At 38.4% G+C, this 18,574-nt stretch overlaps 1 protein-coding gene across 1 annotated transcript in view; it reads right to left on the reverse strand.

Moving 5' to 3' along the window:
- Positions 1-18,574, reverse strand: part of PCCA (propionyl-CoA carboxylase subunit alpha) — a 269,574-nt gene that overhangs the window by 243,305 nt on the left and 7,695 nt on the right. The window contains exons 3-4 of the mRNA XM_031613718.2: positions 16,716-16,763; positions 16,554-16,622 (exon numbers count right to left, since the gene is read on the reverse strand). Of these exons, the coding sequence (XP_031469578.1) occupies positions 16,554-16,622; positions 16,716-16,763 (117 nt within the window). The remainder of the gene's footprint in view (positions 1-16,553; positions 16,623-16,715; positions 16,764-18,574) is intronic.

Below are 18,574 nucleotides of genomic sequence, written 5' to 3' on the forward strand. Positions count from 1 at the left end.
AACAGCCTCATTCATCCAAGATTTAGTACAGTTATTTCTTAAAGAGCATACAGTCTTACTACTTGCATCTTGACAAGGCCATCGTTGGCTTAACTCCTTGAAATTGTAAAATTCAAAGATGAAGTTTGATTTTGTGCAAAGAATATTGGCGCAAAGAATACATAGGCATGCCTACCTGCCAAAGCAAATTTAGAATGCTAGTTAACGAGTCAGCTTTAGCCCCAGAAATCTACGGAGGGCAGAAAACTGAAACAGTGATTGTAGGCTTTAGTTCAGCTGGTGGAAATCCATGACATTCTAGTAGATGAAGACTTCATTAAAAAGGCATATCTTCAAATCAAAAACTTTAAGTTTCCACATGTTAGGGCTATGATGATTACTTTACAAAAGTCTTTTAATACAGCCACATTAGTCAGTTTCACTAGCCTAGTTTTAAAAAAAAAAAAATGAACTTACAGAACACACAAAGAACACATTCTTGTTTTTGTTGGCTAACTTGTAGAAGAAAATTACCTGCAAAAAGGATTTGTATAGAAGTTGTAGAATTTGGGGAAAACACTTACTGAAACCGTTAAGTAAGGCCCCCTATAAAAAAAATACCTTTTTCTGTTAAGTTACTGAAGTTAACTTGTGGTAGAATTATGATATTTCCTCTTATGGAAAAGAAAAAATAGATAGGAAACTGCTGTCAACAAGTATCAGTACCACAGAGCTCACAGCCTACAAGTTCACCTGTCAATCTCAAGACACTGGGGAAAAAAACACAGAACACTTGAAGCTCAATTTAACCCGTATTCAAGGCTGATTGTAAAAATTCTTCAGAACATTCAGCAAGTAGAAACAAGCTACAGTTCTACTGTAACTGCATCATAAGACAAAATGGGATTCAACATTAAAATTCAAGTTATTACCTTTAAAAAAAAATCATAGAGCTATAAGTATTCCCCACATTACATTCATGCATTTATACATAAAGAAGTGACATTTAAAGCTACAGTCCAATTAAATAGGACTGAAATGGTTTGGGTTTTTTTTAAAGAGCAGAAGCCAGAATTGATAAAGATACAAAAGGATCTCTTTCAAGTTACAGGAAATACAACAGCAGAATCCATATTCATATTATAGTCTTGTAAACTAAGACTTCAAGTTCAGCACTTAATTACTGAATAAACTGAAGTTGAAATATTAAGTGTCACAGGTGGCATTAGAAAAACAGATTCACAGACTAAAAGAATGGAGATTTCACAGTGGCCATACAAAAAAAATTAACATTCAACAACGTACACAAAGAGCACAAACAAGACAACCAAATTCTGTGATGTATTTACATGAATTGAAAACAGAGTCACAAATTAAGAAAATCATTATTTTGGTATAAGTCTCGAAACATCTTCTCAAATTCCTTTATCAAAACAGAAGGCATGGCTGTACTTTTTTTGCTGTTCACAGGACTGTGTGTAGCCAAGGTATCAAAATGCATGACGTTACTTGCCGTAACTTGAGCACATCATAATTTAAGTTTCACTTCAAATGCTGTTATGGTTTGAAACATAGCACAGATAAGTTGATTTTCACCTTAAAAACACGTTTTACTCATTTACACGAACAGTCAAATCCACAAAAATGCTAAATCTTCACATTCTGACACAAATTTTCCTTTTGGTTTCATAAATGATTTGATTTTATTTCAAAAATCATGAAGACATGTTAGCATTTTATTCTGACTTCCTTAAGAAAACGGGATGACAACTCCCATAATCAGCATCCATACATTCAAGGAATTCCTAGAAGTGGTGATGATTCAGTCCATTGGACTTCATGAAATTCACAGCTTTGATGACAATTCGCATGACATTTAAAGCTTTCACACAAATTTTCTCAATGTCCAATCCAGTGATATTTTATCAAACAGGAGTTGTCAGTGGTAATTCCATCATCTGCTATTAATTTTATAATTTTTTTTTTTAAACCATCAGTGTCTATACCAGATACGGTGACAAAGGTTAAAGAAAATCAATTCAATGTAATTTGTATGAATAAATGAAATTAAGAGATACTGTCTTTTAATGCACCAAAGAAGTCACTTCTTCAGTGACATTAGATTCATTATCAATCTCTAATGAAAGTGGCAAGTTGAGCCACATCTGCAGCATCAGTACTTCCATTTATCACTAAAGCATAAAATTTGAAATTAGCAGCTTCACTATCATTACAGATGTTCCTATTTCTTCAATTCTCCTGGCTAGAGTCTGGTTTTAGAAACTTTTTTTTTTTAAATCAGGACACATTACATCTGCCATGCTTTCCATGCATTGCTTAAACTCATCATCAGGAAACTGCTGAAATCAGATCTGCTATCAAGTAGCTAGCTTTTATAACAGAGTCCGTTTGAGTTTTAACTTCTGTTTTTAAGAAGATTTTGTTGAGGTGGCAGACTTTTTTCAGTTCCACTATTTTGTCTTTATAAAGCATTCCTTGGTACATTTGGCAAATTTGGCAGCGTGTTTCTGCATACAACATCTTTTCAAATTGTAATATTCGAAAACTGCCATGATTTCCTTGCAAATTAATCCTATTGCCATATTATTAGTCAGCACTGCACCTTCTTCATGTCCCAGGGCTGGGCCTCTCAGCAGTGCAGAGTCACAACTACGATGCAGCAGCAGAGGGTGGGCTACATTTCAAGCTGTGCCAGACTGCATGCAGCCCACAGGTTGGACATGCCTGCTATAAATAGTGAAAAAAAGAACTGTTTTATTATGCTTTGGATAGCCAAAGACTACAGACCAAGCATATTTGTCTATGTGACAACACAATATGTAGAATTTATGAGTTAACTACATATCCTATGTTTCACTTCTACTTGCATAAAGTGATGGTGCACATTTAAAAGTGCTTCATTTTAAAAAAGCACTAAGCAAACAATAATTGTGGTTGCAGCTGGAAGGGATATCTAGAAGCGATCCAATTTTTGCACTCATTTTCTATTTTAGCTAGGTTGACTGTACCTCAAATTCAACTACCAAGATAATACAGGACATTAACAAGAGCCCTGCTGAAGCCAAGATAGTTGATGTCCAGTGCTTTTTCATCCATGCATCTGATCAAATCAAAGATGGTACTAGATTAATGGCATGTTTTGCCTTCATAAATCCATGCTGACTGCTCCAAAACATTCTCATCTTTCACATAATAGGATAGGTCTTCCAACAGCTCACATCACTCACCTCTTCTCCTTGAAGAAGCTTTTCTGTAATCTTCTGGATCTTTTTTTCTTGAAAGTGAGTGCAACAGTTACTACCTCCCAGTGATTGGGAACCTCCCACAACACTATGACATTTCAAAAAGACAGCGGTCTCCCACTGAAATCACCTCCTTCCCTCACCTCTCACACATAAATCCCATGCAAGCTCATACTTTCCTACATCTATTTTGTTTGCTTGATACCTACCTGATCTTTCACTCCACTTAGTACTGCAGCTAGGCACAGGGACCTGAGAGCCTAAGATTGGATCCTCTCAGAAAAGGACAAAGCAAAGAAAGCACTGATTATGTCACACTTTCCCACACACTCTGTCATTATGAGGTTGCTCAGCAACATAGTTTTCCTCTTCCTTCCTTTCACTGTCAATACATAGCAACTTCTTGCTGCTCCTTCACACCCTTCAATATAGATATAGTAAAACACAGACAACACCAACAGAGCTCTGGCTTTTAGTCTCAGCACATCAACAAACTGCCTTCATCTGCTGTACACTTTCCTTCTGCATTTAAACTTGGGCTGAGCTCCCGTACCAGTCCTGGCAGGCTTTTGCCACACCTGTCTTCTCTACATCAAAAACAGGTAACTCCTGTGTTTGGAGAAGGCTATTCTTAAGATTTATCAGTTCCCCTGTGCCACTTGGACCTCAAAAGCAGACTTCCATGGGATCTTGCTAAGCAGATCATCACTAATGCCAAAGTCAATTCCTCTGAAGTCCAGGGTTGTAGTTCTACTATTGGTCTTATCCTGGGAGAAGTAGACTTCAGGAGTCCTGAATGGATTTCATTGTTTCCAGCAAACGTCAGGATAGCTAAAAACCCCACATTAATATGAGAGTCCACAAAAACAAGATTTCCTTTGGTCTTCTTAAGCAGGTTTTTTCATTTTTTTCTGTATCAAGTTTGTAGCAGACATTCACAATGTGGTCTGCTTGCAGAAATCACTGCCTTTCCTATACTGAGGAATTCTTTACTTATTCTAGGATGGCCTCTAACAAAGCTTTTGGCTCTGCAGGCTGCATGCAAGAGAACCTGCCAGTATTTGTCCTCCACGACACTGCAGTCAATTCCCCTCCTTCCTGCAGCTCCTTCATCTGCAATTCAGCAACTCAACCACAGAATTCCTCCTTACCTGTGAGGACCTGCTGCTACTGCCAGCCTCAAGGAATGGCACCAAGCATTTGTTACAGACCATGACATGGATGACCACATGTACACTTCTTCCATGTACTTCTAAATATTAATTTGTGACTGCTGGCAAGATTAATCATTAACATATGTTCATCTGCTCAAAGCTGCTTTTCCTTCATACTTACAACAGTTTACTAAGGAAGTAATAAGGTCATGGGACAACTTCTGCAGAGAATATCATAACCAGTCCATAATATGTAACAGATATTACACCTAAAGCATCCTTTGGAAATGCAGCATTGGTAATACATGCAAATGGACAAGCATCAATTTGAAATCCTGTTTTAAGGATGTCTGATTTCTTGCTAAATGCATACAATCTCCATTTGATGCAAGGTACCCAACGACATCTGGCTATGGCTCAGCAAGACTCTCCTGTAGTCACTAAACTAGACTCTTCACCACAAATGCATTATCAAAACAGCCACAGAGGTTGGAAGGGAGCTCTAATCCAACTCTCCTGCTACACAGAAAAGCATCCAGAAGGGTACAGACCATCTCCAGAGAAGGAGATTCCACAACCTCTCCAGGCAACCCGCTCCAGAGCTCTGTCACCCTTCACAATAAAGAAGTTCATCTGCAATCAGGCCTCCAACTAGTCTCTGCCCCGCTGATCACAACCCTCTAAGCCCTGTCAGTCTGTCAGTTCTCAATCTACTTCACTGTTTGCTCATCCACCACACGCTTCCTAAGCGTACTTACAAGGCTGTTATGGGAAACAGACTCAAAAGCACAGAGAAACAAGATCAGAATTACCAAACATTTGCAAATCCGTATTATTAAGACAAAACAAAATTTCCCTAAGAGAATGGAGGTTCCATGTTAAAGTTTGAAGGAGAGCTTCATTCAATTTTATCTTTCAAGCTACCTATTCAAGTTATACAGCATTTTAAATCAGTGGAGGAAGTCAACTCCTAAAAAAATGATAGTCTAATATCTATGCTGCTAAATGATTGAACATTTTAACTCAGTACTGAAGCATACAGCTTTTCATTCATTGGCCATATTAGATATGAACAGATTTTAATAAATGTCATTTAACAGCATCCTTCAGAACTTCTACTACAAAACATCACAAAACACTAGAAATGAGTAGTCCAAATACCAAGGAACTGGAAAAGTAATACACTGTTTGAGACCACTTCCCTTAACCTTTAATTCTCAGGAGACAACAACACCTGCCAAGGTAAGTAGAGAAGCATCACAATATCCATAGCTTGGTAAGTCACCTGATCCTTAAGCAAGCAGCTGTAAGACACTAAGAAAAGTCTGAAAAGAAGTGCCAACCAGCATGGTCTGGAAGATCACCTAGACACACCTGTTCTTAATGCAACACCACAAACTAACTGCAATCACTGGCCACATGCCAATACCCCACAACACTCAGTGGGACCTTATCTGCATGCAATTCAACACAGTTGCCTCAGCTTCCATTCACATTCCACTCCTGCAGGGAGCCATTCTCAAACAGTTGTGTTATTGTGGGACCTGACCTCCATGTGTGTTCACTGCGCCAATCGCTGTGTGCACTTAAAGAGCCATGGCCCCCTGACTATCATCTAATATTACAAAGAAAATGTAATGGGAAAGGGATACAAAATAAATTAATGATTTCATAACAGATTTTCTAGGATAAGCATTACCTGTAGACCAGGACTTTTGTATTACTGGGAAGAAAAAAAAACAGTCCTCAAGTATAAAGGAAGAGTACATATCAACTCCAGTCAGGCATCTCAAACAATTTATGTGGAAGAAAGGATGAACAACTGTGTCCTCCTCCCTTCTCACTCCCTCCTTTCAAAGCATTATCATCCATTGCCCCCAACAAGTACCATCAGCACCATGCCCAATCTGTATTTGCTTCTCAACCAATGCTTTAGGAAGCTACGTATGGAATAAAATGAGAACAAAATTATAACAGGTCAGTCTTACAGACATGCTTCCCAGTAATTGATGTTCCATTACTACAGAAAGCAACAAGGGAGATGGCATGCACAAGCAAACTGTGTTGCAAGAGTGCAAAGAGCCCATGTTCCAAAAAATTGCACTTTAACAACCTCCAAAGTCCTACCTTACCAGGTCCATACATTACTATTCAACAGATGAGCCACTATTAAACACTATCTACAAAGAACCAGAAGCAATTAATGCAACACTACACATCAAATGCATACTTACAAACTCAGAATGTTTGTAATGCCTGATTAGTACAGCAAGATGGAGACAAACTGGAAAAAGGTGATTAGTGATTTTGGTTTCGTTTCTGTATGTACTTGTTTTGATTTAAAAAAAACTGCAAGCTGCTACAGAAAAAACCTTTTTGGAAGCAATTTCAAACACCTATTATTAATACTATCGTTTAGAAGAAATGCTTTACCATTTTCCAATGAAGATCCAAAATTAAGCTTCAAGGATGACTATACTGACCTAAAAGATTCAGTTTTAGCCAGTCACTAAGAGACAAGTACCAAACTAAATATTATGACATATCTGGTTTTCACTACTCAAGTGAGCCAAGATATGAAAAACATTTCATTAGCAAATAGAAGTTCTCTTGACACTTAAAGGTCTTTTACAGGCAAAAAAAAACTTTTAATGCACTACTATGAAAATCAATTTTTTCCACTGTACTTGCTTATTCATGCATTCTCAAATGTACTTCCTGTCAACCTGACCGAAACTTGAGTTTCAATCAAGGCCTAATAAATTTCCATTTAAGGGTAATTATAATTGTGAGGCATGATCAGCCCAGCTGGTAGGAAAACATACATATGTATGCAGGCATCAAGGAAAACATATGTACATTTCACTTGAGGTAAAAAAAAAAAGGCAGTTGCTATTGAGTTATCTAGAACACCACGTCTCTATGAAAAAATATTTATAAAGCAACCAAAAACAGTGAAAAGCTTTTCATAAAGTCATTTAAAGTGGATTTTATAGATTCAATTTTGAACAGTTCACTTATTCTAAGAAAGCTGACAGACTGACACAATTTCCCAGTAAGTTTTTATTGCAGATACGACTTTCAGATGATCACTATTCCTCCTCTAATCCCTCCAATACTAGACAAGATCAGAAGATAGAATAGTTTCTTTTAAACTACCATCACCATATGCATTTGAAACAAATGCCAAATGATTGTAGTTACTACTTAGAATTTAGCAGTAATAATGGGTAAATGAAAGAGCACCTCAAACTCTTAAGATACAGTGCTGTCTTACTGCAAGCAACCAAGTGAAAGAAAGATGCTTTATAAAAACAAGGAAGTATAACCTAAGACCACAATACCAATTAAAACTGTGATATATACATTCACACAAGGACCTTGAAAGACTGTTCCACTTCCTAACCAGTTCTTCACACAGTCCCACCACATAGGTCAGTGCTGGGAAAAAGGAGCAGGGAAGGAAATAGGTATCAAGGATATAGACTCATGCTGCCTTAAATCAGTGACCTGTAATGTCTCACAAAAGACTAGTGGGAGCAGGTAGTCTCCTTTCTGCTGGTCCCAACCATATGTTCAGATAGCATTAACCGCAGCACTCATGAAGCCATGCAGCAGTTACATCGGTTTATTGATCTGCATTTCTTTTCTTTGCACTCTTTTGGGCCAGATGAGCAGCCTGGATCCACTTACCAAAAAGACTGCACATATATTGGTGCCAACAGAAATGTCAGGTACACAGGAGATAGAAAGGGAAGAATGGGAAAGAATTATTCTTTGTATACAGTGTAATTTCATAGCAGCTATTTCCCAAGCGCTTCTGAAAACTATTCACAAATACTCCCTTGGGTTTATCTATGCCTGTGAGTCCTAATAGTAAAGGCAAATTCAGCCCAAGGCCTGCTAACTAGTTATTACACCCACACAGATAAGAAATAAGATTACTAAACAGCATTGCTCATGTGTAGCACTTGGAAAGAGATCACACTTGAATGCACACAACCGCAGCTGATAGCAAATAGCACAGCAGGGACAATATAAACCACAGAAGCAGCAGAAGTGAATCAGCACAGTGAAAAAGTTGCTGCTGAAGACCTAGGTGAAGGAAGACAACAGAAAAGAGACAGGACACTTCAAAGAGCCTCAAAAGGAGGGGGGGCTCCAAGGACCTTTTCTTCTCATCTCCAAGGAGGTGAGGCAGAACATCACACCTCTCTCAGAAAGGAACACAGTGTAGCTATTTTGGTCAAGCTGACACTGTTTATCTTAATTTAAAAAATAAAATATAAAAGCACTGCACTTGCCACCACCATCTCTGGAAAGAACTAAGGATCAGCACAAACAAAATAGACAAGAACAGGTACACACCAATAGACTTTTGGACAGCAATTCATTGTAATCAGCAGTAGGTCTGAGCCAGCATTATGGCAGCAGGAGCCATTGATCCAGAACTGCCAGTTTCAAGCAGTGTCATCAAGCCACACTGGTTATAAAGGAAGGAGCTGCTTGCTGCTTCTTCATTCCCCAACAAAAAAAAAAAGCCATACATTCCCAAAGCTGAGAAGTCTAGTGGCTTCAGCCCTACCCAGCCTGTTTGCCAGGACTCTAAGGCTGAGGTACATCTCTCCAAACAGGAGAGAGTCCTGCAGCCAGCACAGCAGCAAAAGTCAGCTTAACTGATGGCTGACCTACTCCAAACTTATCTTCCTTCCAATAAAAGGCTCCAGCATCTATCAGACATTCTACTGAAATATTTTAGCATACTAAATCAGAAGAAAACATTAACTTGACAAATAAGGTGTCTGGTACATTCAAAGCACTGAAGCAGCACAAGGTCAGAAAAATGCCCAGAAAGGCAAAACCATGGAAGCTAGCAACTACAGCAGCTTCAGGCAAGCATACATCAGCATTTAAGTACAAGTCTTGAGTGTGAGGACAGCTATAAGATTATCTTCCAGGCAAAACTTAAAATATACAGTTCAGCAAAAACATCACACCACCACTAATGGGCACAAAGTCAGTAGTACCAAACTGGACCTAATCCATAACAGCTAAGATGCAGACAACAAGGACACCGTATACAGATCAATCACTTCACTCTAGGCAGATATCAGTACCCACAGAAACACAGATACAGTTTACTGCTGTGGAGATATCTGGGCATTCAAATCACAGCTAGCTTATGACCAAATTCCAGCATCTTATCATCCTATGACCAACCATTTCCTCCAAATGAGCTTTATGCTGAGAAATTAAAATTAATCTGTATATTGGTCCTTCATATAAGGAATTTCATAATAATTCTTCACAAAGGCCAGGTGATTTCGGTTCAACTCCCTCCTTCCAATACACACTTCCCACCTCCAAGGAGTATCCCAAAAGGTGTGCAGCATGATGCCTAAAGCTTTCTGCTCTGTAGCCTTCTCTCTGCACAGAGAGACACCTTCATCCAAAATCCAATCCAAGTAACACTTCATCTTAGCCATCAAATGACACAAAAGGAATGTGAGTTTGTCCTTATTCCAAAGGTCATACACATTTTATGTCATCCTATCACCAACTAAAATGCATAGTCAGTCTTTGAAGAACTGCCTGAAACTTTATGACCTTAGAGCTCTGGTGAGCTCTGCTAAATTCTGAAATTTTAGAAGCTTAAATTTCTCCTACAAGCCAACAAAAATGGAGTATTTTGTTATCAGCAGCATCTTCCACTCATTCACTTTGAAGTTATGGCACAGTTTTAAAAGAAAAAGCAGTCAGTGCTTGGCAGGCAAGACACAGTTTTGAATGAAAGTATGCTCCTCCCACAGAGAGAGTATTCACAGGAAGATCAACACCAACATCTCAAGCCTTATGCAAGTGTTGGTTATTTAACTCAGTAAGGCAAGGGGGACAGAATAATTGACATTTCCACCATCTCTTGTAGAGAAACAAGCAGCATGCTGTCTTATCTTTGAAGACAATTGACTTTACTTCGTATGGTTTAGCCATAACATAAGACAAATATTGAAGAATGAGCAGAACACCAACCACAAACCTGACCCTAGTGCTCCCTTTGCATGTCCTGGCACACTCCTATGCTGCACCACTTATTAAGAATTGATTGCTCCAGATACAGTACATGGGAGCAAAGAGCCCCCTTTGTACACTTCAGACATCAGTCTGGAAAACATATTCTTAAACAAGACAAAATATTAGCATTTTCTTTTCCTATAGGTACTTGAACTAGATCTCTCTTCAGGTTATCTGAGCACAAACAAAGTGCCATTGGGAGGCAATGAGCTGTCAACACCCCTCCACAGCAGGGGGTTGGAACTAGATGATCTTTAAGGTCCCCTCCAGCCCAAGTCATCTTGTGATTCTATGATTCTAAAATGCTTGAATCACCATTTTTGTAGCAGATGACAGACTGAAGTTTTGCCTCTGTAAATATGCAATCAAGAACAAAAAAGTCAGTGTTCATCTACTCTGTGAAACCTCTGTATGGCAGTTAGCTACAAGCAATGAAAACTTCTAAGTTTCAGATAAACTTGTTTTTCAATATGTTTTTTTGTTTTAGATTAATACAATCCGCATCCCCCCTATAATATTTATTTTTGCCAACTACATTTCTTGAGAACAAAGAACTGATAACATCCTGTTAAGCTGTAGGGGAAAAAAAAAATCTTCAAAGTTATGTTTTTATCGTTTAAGTCAAAAGCTCAGCTTGTTCACCCAAATTCATTCTGCTCAATACAGACTTGCTATAGCAACTTACAAACTTAATCAACTTTGCATTTCCCCTAAAGAAGCTTCCTCTCTACTTCCTTCTGAAATAGGGCTGCAGAGTTCGAGCTTAAAAAAAAACATAAGTTTGCATTATAAATCTTCAGTTCATACATCCTTGGATTTTCCCCCCGTTTCCCTTCAAAGACCAAGATTTCATGTGAACAGATGAATACTGTGCAATTAATTTTGCATCAGTAAAAGCATTTGCATCATTTCTGCCTTTATACTATCCAGCAGAATAAGGTATTTCTCAAAAGTTAAACACTCAGCATACTAAAAGACCATAAGCACAAACATCTCTAACACCTGAAGCCTAGTGAGTGATAGAAAAACTGCATTCAAGGAGCAAAACCAGCTGCCCAGTACTCCATGAAGTTTTAGTAGTTTACATTACTTTCCCATGGGATTTTTTCAGTCATTTATAGTTCATTGCTTCATATGGCTATAGAATCCCTGCTGTGTTAAAAAATGCCAAATAAAATTATATCTCATTCACTGCTTTATGCTATACCTTCTTTTGTTCAGATCCAATTAGTGAAAGCCTGTTCTTCATTTATCATACTTTTAGCTGATTACATTAGGCACTACAATAGTTCTCTAGCTTTCCTCGACAATGTTTGCACCATCAGTGTTACATTTATGGTTGAGGAGGCTCTTTCATCTTAACCCTCTATTCCAATCAGTTCAGGGGGAAAAAAGTACATACGATTACTCTTTTTTCACTGAAAATTCTTTGCTTGTTTTCTCACCCCAAAAAATAATCCCAGATGTTTGCATTAAATTCAAATGTCCAGATTCTATTGGTCCTTACCTATCCAAGTATAAAGAATTAATGCTTCACAATTTGAACTCCGAAGAAAGAGTAGCATTTTGCACAGTTTGTCAGCTTCTTTTCCGCTCTTCGCCAAAACATCATGAAACAAAAAGTATTAACCAAGATTGTCAAGACTCTAAAATGCACAAATTGCAACCTACTTTCCTGAACATATACAGCACCTCATGGGCAACTTTGTTCTCTCAGTGTCTCAATAGTCATCTTGCCAGATTGCTCTCCCCTAAACCACACTGATTTTACTTCAGGACATTTGTTAAAGCAGCAACTTCTTTTCTACAGCATAAATAACACCAAAAATCATCTTTCTGCTCATTCACATCCCTTGGGATTGGATTACATTTACACTGCCTATTTAATATCATTTCCAGCTACCTACAATTTCACATTCATGCACAATAACTCGCAAACCCCTGATGTCACTTATATCCACTTATATCCTTTTAAGCTTTAATGTTGCTGTCCTATCACCATAACAATTCTTGTTTTTAGCCCATAGGAATACTTCAGATTTTTTGCTTTTTTTTTTATTAAAGTGGACCAGACAGTATTTTATTCTTTATTTCCCTACCTCAAATAAGCATTAGCTGGCTCTCAGCAGGCTGCTCAATTTTTGCCATATTCCCAATTTAGAACAGTCCTTTCTGCTGCTTTCTGCTCAGGAGTTGCCACAGTTTTAATTCCTTGGGGTCAAAATTCTCATGTGCTTTCCTAGCCTAGTTACCTTCTATTAATATGTACATTTGGGATATCAAAATGAATACTGCTTTAACAGCACACAAAACTTTTGCCTTTGTTCTAAGCAACCAAATCTGGAGAGTAACAAAAGTAGTTTCACTCAAAGCATGTATATATTTCAGCTATTCCCACCATCTCTTAACACTGAACTCTACAAAGATATCTGACAGTTTGTACACTAAAACATTTTAATTGCATATTAAATGGAAGAACTCCAAGAAGTCTTTTAGAGTGAAGCTTTCAGAGTAAAAGTTCATTAGCAAATTACTCAAAGAAATCAACACTTTTACAGCTAAGTATATTATTTCTACACAGACACCAATGAAAGTATCTACTAGAATCATTTAAGCATATGACACTGGATAAGGGAATAAACTAGAAGATGCTATTGAAGACCTTGAATTGCCAGATGATTTGTGTTTTGGATTTCTTTGTTTTTGTGAGTTTTTCCTCTCTATAGAGGCACACTAAAGCTGCAGTACTTCAACTTCAGTTGTTTTCAACCAGAATGACAGAAAGGAAAGCCAGAAAGATGCAGAAGACTAACTTGCCTTCCTTTTAAAGTTACTTGTACAAGAGAATTGGCACCAAGAATATCAGACTACCCACATTTCAGTAAGTAGCTACACAGGTAAGGTAATAAGGGGTTTTATCTGCATCTCAGAGGTTGCTCTACCTTCTAAACAGGAAGTTACTTCAAATCATTATGTTTCTGAACACTTCATTAAAAAACATTTTTGTGAACAGTCCCTGTATCACTTGATCACTCATCACTTGAAATCAGGTCCCACTATTCTTAGTAAAGACAAATAACTTTAGGATGGGCTGGTAATTGAACCTTTACATTTATTTCTGCCTTTGTTCCAGTGATTATCACCATTAAAGCAACTGTCTGTGACATTCCTTGCCTTTGCAACACAAGTCTTGGAGGAATGATAGAAGCCTATTGGAGGACTGAGAGAAGTCTGGCTTAATTCTGTCGAGCAAAAAAAAAAAAACAAAAGAGCAGATTCACAACTCTTTTACAGAATCTCACCACTAAGCAAACATTTTCCTCCTATAAATTCATTCGGCAGGTTGTATTAGCTGCCAAATCTGATTTCAGCTTGACACCTTGCCACTGCTGGTTCAACCAAGTAGTTACATTATTTCTGTTCAGATTGCATCAGCAGGTATGTCAAGCCAAGCTTGTCACTACTTTATGATAAGTAACACGGTCAAACAATCTGGTCTCTGGACTCATCTATCCCAACTGGCCATCACACACATCTCTGCAACAGCCAGGTCATTCACAACAACAGAGAATGACTGGAGATATCCTAGTCATTAATATTTTTCAATATTAAGTATGCATTTTTGTTAGCAATGAACAACAGCCTGCATGCCATGCTCATAAAGATCTGCACCAGCAGAAGTGACCCACTGCTGCCATCACTGCTGAAATGCACCATCCACCATCTCGTTGTGCTTACATCCACTGGTTGGCCTCCATAACCATTCAGTAAGCATCAATGAATGTCAGAGGGCGCCACTTTTTCTGCATTGAGGAATTCAATGACACCCCTTTGCTTCACATGCACTTCCCTGTCAGACTGCCCCCTACATTGCCATCGGTCACACAACAACAAAACAGAATGGAATATTGATGGGAAGGCTCAGTCTCTACTGTTATCTAACATCCACTTCTGACATTATGGGCCAACATAATAAAATAGAAGGCATTAGTTTTGGAGTAGCTCTCATACAGTTAGACCAAAAAACACTTAAGTAAACAGTATCTGTATTACTACCATGTTTTAATCAGTCAGAACAGTGTTTTAAACAACCTCTCTCACTTTCCTTAAGTACTGAAAGCTCCTTCAATGCACCCAGCTAATCCATAAGTTGCACAGCTCAATTTGTTGGCCTAAGTAAGGATCCAAAGAAGCTAAGCAGGCAATACTTAACCCTCATAGAATTGCTAGCATTATCTTTGTCCATAAACTCAAAGTGCCAGCATTTCACTCCACATATTAACATTATGAACTGTTCTGAATACCTTACTGAATTTCTGAGATAGAATTTACTTTCTCTTATGAACCATTATGAATTAAACACCCCACATGTATACATTAAAAGCTAAGATGGCACAGCAGATTGAAGCAGAATAGCTATTATATTTTCAGTTCTTTGTAACACATCACTGGTACTCCCTTCTGTAAGGTCTTCAGCTGTACTTTTTCTGTCATTCTTATTCCCTCATTATAATCTTCCATCTCAGTCTTTATGTATTACTTTCAAGTTTTAACATACTCTCCAGTTCATAGCAGTACCCATACAATAAAAACAAAGCCAACCAGATGCACTGGAAAGACCAATTCATTTTTTAAATCTGGTGACAGAACATGCTCTCTTTTTAAAAGAAGTTTTTAGTCTATTTTCAGAATTCATTCCAACAAACAAGGCTATGCAACACTGCTAAACAGCAGATCCATTTATATATATGCTATCTGCTATTTGGATAAGATGAAATAGAAGTACACATTAGCCCGCTTCTGTCTTACCAGAAGGATCATAGGTATTATGAGTAGTTTGTATTTATTTCCACTTAATCCCTGGCTTCCAGAAGAATGAGAATTTATAATGCCTGACACCCATCTATTAAGAAATCATTTCTCAATCCACAAGCTACCGCATGCTCCTAGTTGTGGCTACCAGTTAAAATCCAGAGCAAGTATTATTCTCCAACACCTATTACTTGGCACAGAAATTCATTTGACTCATCTGAGAATAATCTAGTTTCAGACCATTATTATACCCACAACCTATTTATTTGAACCAAGCAAAATAACTTAGATAACAGCTGTGTCAGAGTCCAAAATTTTCAACAGTTCTCATCTCTCAAATCTGAAAACAAAGTTCTCCTAACTAAACTATCATAAATTCCACGACTCATGCTTCAGTTTTTCAAGTGCTGACAAACTTAAGTCCTGCCATGCATAAAATTCACATTTTTTTCCTTTCATCTTGCCTAGGGACCTCTCCCATTAAATTATAACATTGGTTTTCAGCTCCCAATCCCAATAAGCAATTCAAAACCTCTAGTACTTTCTCCTGTTGCAGTTCCTGCAGGCAAAGAGTAATAAAATGTCCTCTACAGTCAACAAGACTACACAAGTATGAACATACTTGCTGCTGTATGCTATAACTGAATTAAAATATTTTAAAATAACTGCGTAGAAGACTACAAGACCTAAAAAAGGGTAAGCATCTAGACAAGTATATTCCCTGTCTAGAGAGCCATTTTACTGCTTCCCTGACACACTGATGAATACACCTCAATATCTGTGTCAAATGTAACAGCTCTGGCATGCTTGGTAGCTATCTGGTAGGAGAGAGCATTCCTCTGGCAAGCAGAAAGCATAAGCTGAAGGTAACAGGTAAAGGAACCATTCATACTCAATTCTCTATCTCCTGTAAACCATTTTTAATTACCCTTGGTGCTCATTAGCAAAACAAAGCTTTGGTTTAACCGCCACTCTTGCTGCACAGAGCAACTACCTATCAGGTGTTACTGTATGCCTCAATTCAGGGAGAGAACAAAGAGCAAAATAACATCTATAATGAACAAAACACCAGAGAGTTCACACCACATACTGCTAAATACTGCCCAATCCATCCCCAACACAGTACCTCTTAAACATATGAAGGAAGAGGGCATATGCAAAGATGCTTCAAAACATCAAACATGCCTACCATTACATTATATGAAGGTTTGTTGCTTAATAATTGCAAGTCATCTTGAACCCTATCTATTGTTTGCATTCAAGCAGTACTTACAGCATTGGCATCAACGTCACTGTGTATGGCAACAGTTTTAATCCCCATCTTCTTGCATGTTTTGATGACCTACCACACAAAAAACGAAAGCTATCAATATTCAAAACATAAATAGCTTAAGAATAAACTACATAAAGAAAAAACTTAGGATTACATACTTACTCGGCATGCAATCTCTCCTCTGTTGGCAATAAGGAGCTTTTCAAAAGTCTGAAGGGAAAAGAACAATAAGGACTTTGAGAGATGAACACATTACAAGTCTCCCTCCCTTCAGAAATGCACATTCATTTCACCTCCACTTCCAATAAACACTGGTTTACCCAGAAGCCTGCAACTCTGAGTTCACCTAGTTTAAAAGGGTTCTGCTGATCTATCAGTAATAATATAGCACGCAGAGTATGCTATCCTAATATGTACGAGTACATACACAGGCTCAGAACAAATAGAAAGGTGTTGACTATTCACATCACCACATCGCCATGCCCTGGATTTCCTTACCATGCACAGTACAGAAATTAGAACACTACAAAAGCTGTAGGAAACAATCAAGTCCACGGAAGAGGCATTCACAAGCACTGCCAAACAGCAGCCTTAGCTCTCAGAAGTGTTCAATTTGCACATATTGGATGCACACAAGATACTCAAAGGAGGCAAGCTTCCCAGGGATCTGCTTCTCCTCCCAAGACCTCAAACACATAAGGACCTCCACATGGTCCCTCCCAGCTCTTGCTGAGTTGGTAAAGGCCTTGATCCCCATTATGGCTAAGTCATGTGAGGAGCCTGGCAAACTCCTGTACTGCCATCATGACATCATTACACACTCAGTATTAAGCAGCAACCAAAGTGCATGAAACAGCAAGTCACACTTTAGTAGGCATGTGAAATTCACTGTCACCTTTCACAGTCCACTGCACTTGATGCTGTAAATACATCTTAGAGGCATGATAAGAGCACTGAAGAAGGGGATAACAAGCTGTCAGAAGACAATCAGCCTTGTATCCTAAACAAAAAATTTCCATTAAGAAACTCAAGAGGAGCTCCATGTAGAAACCTCAGTCCTGACTGTAAGCACTATTGCTGCTATACAGGTTCATTTCCAATCAAGGCAGTTCAGTATCAAAACACAGACCGTCATCAGAAGGGACAATCCTGCCCTGCACACTCACCTCACTGCTTGTCCTACATCAGATGTGGCAATGATGAAGCTTCAGGATGCACCAGGTCAGTACACGAACCAAACAGCCCTACTCTGCCTCCTGAACTCCAAATCACAAACAGGACAGAAAGCCAGCAGGCTCCTCCCCTTTGTGGGCAGCCCGCAATTGCTCCAGATCAGTTTTATCTAACTATACCCCAAGACATTTGATAGCTGCTCTCCCTCCCCTACATAAAACAGCTGTTTCCCATATCATCTAGGGGAAAAGGGAGCATTGCCAGTGCAGCAGTGAAACTGTTTGTTATCCCTACAATCATCAGGTTTGTGGAAAGGGTAGGAAGAGCGGAGAAAGGAACTGTAATGCCACCACAGGTATTTCCACTGTCAGACTAGGGTGGAACAAACAGATGTACACAAGGTACACTTGACCAAATTTATTATATTTCTTCAAAGTCAAGGCTGAGCTAGTTCCAGAATATTACCACATGGTAACAGCATACAGAAATTAAGAGCTGCAGCAAGCTTGCATGGTAAACTCAGCCAGATCTGCCAAGGCATGCACATCTCTGCTAAGCACTCAGACACATTTGCACCCTATGTAGAAGATAGCTTAAGAATGTTTGTGATCTAAGTCAATTATCAGAGGTACAAACATTGCAAAAACACAAATGGTTCCTGAATTTAAACTTCAGCATGCTAGGAACCCAAAACCCTTAGACATAGACTTGAAGGGAAGTTTTTAAAAAAAAAACAACTGCCAATACTTAGTAAGGAGTATAACAACTCAAATACTTCAATTTAGTTTTCCACAGAATTGTCAGAGTTGGAAGAGACTTTTAAAGGTCACTTAGTCCAACTCCCCTGC

Source organism: Phasianus colchicus, chromosome 1 (assembly GCF_987193195.1).
Source record: "Phasianus colchicus chromosome 1, bPhaCol1.hap1.1, whole genome shotgun sequence".
In the NCBI taxonomy this organism is placed as follows: domain Eukaryota; kingdom Metazoa; phylum Chordata; class Aves; order Galliformes; family Phasianidae; genus Phasianus; species Phasianus colchicus.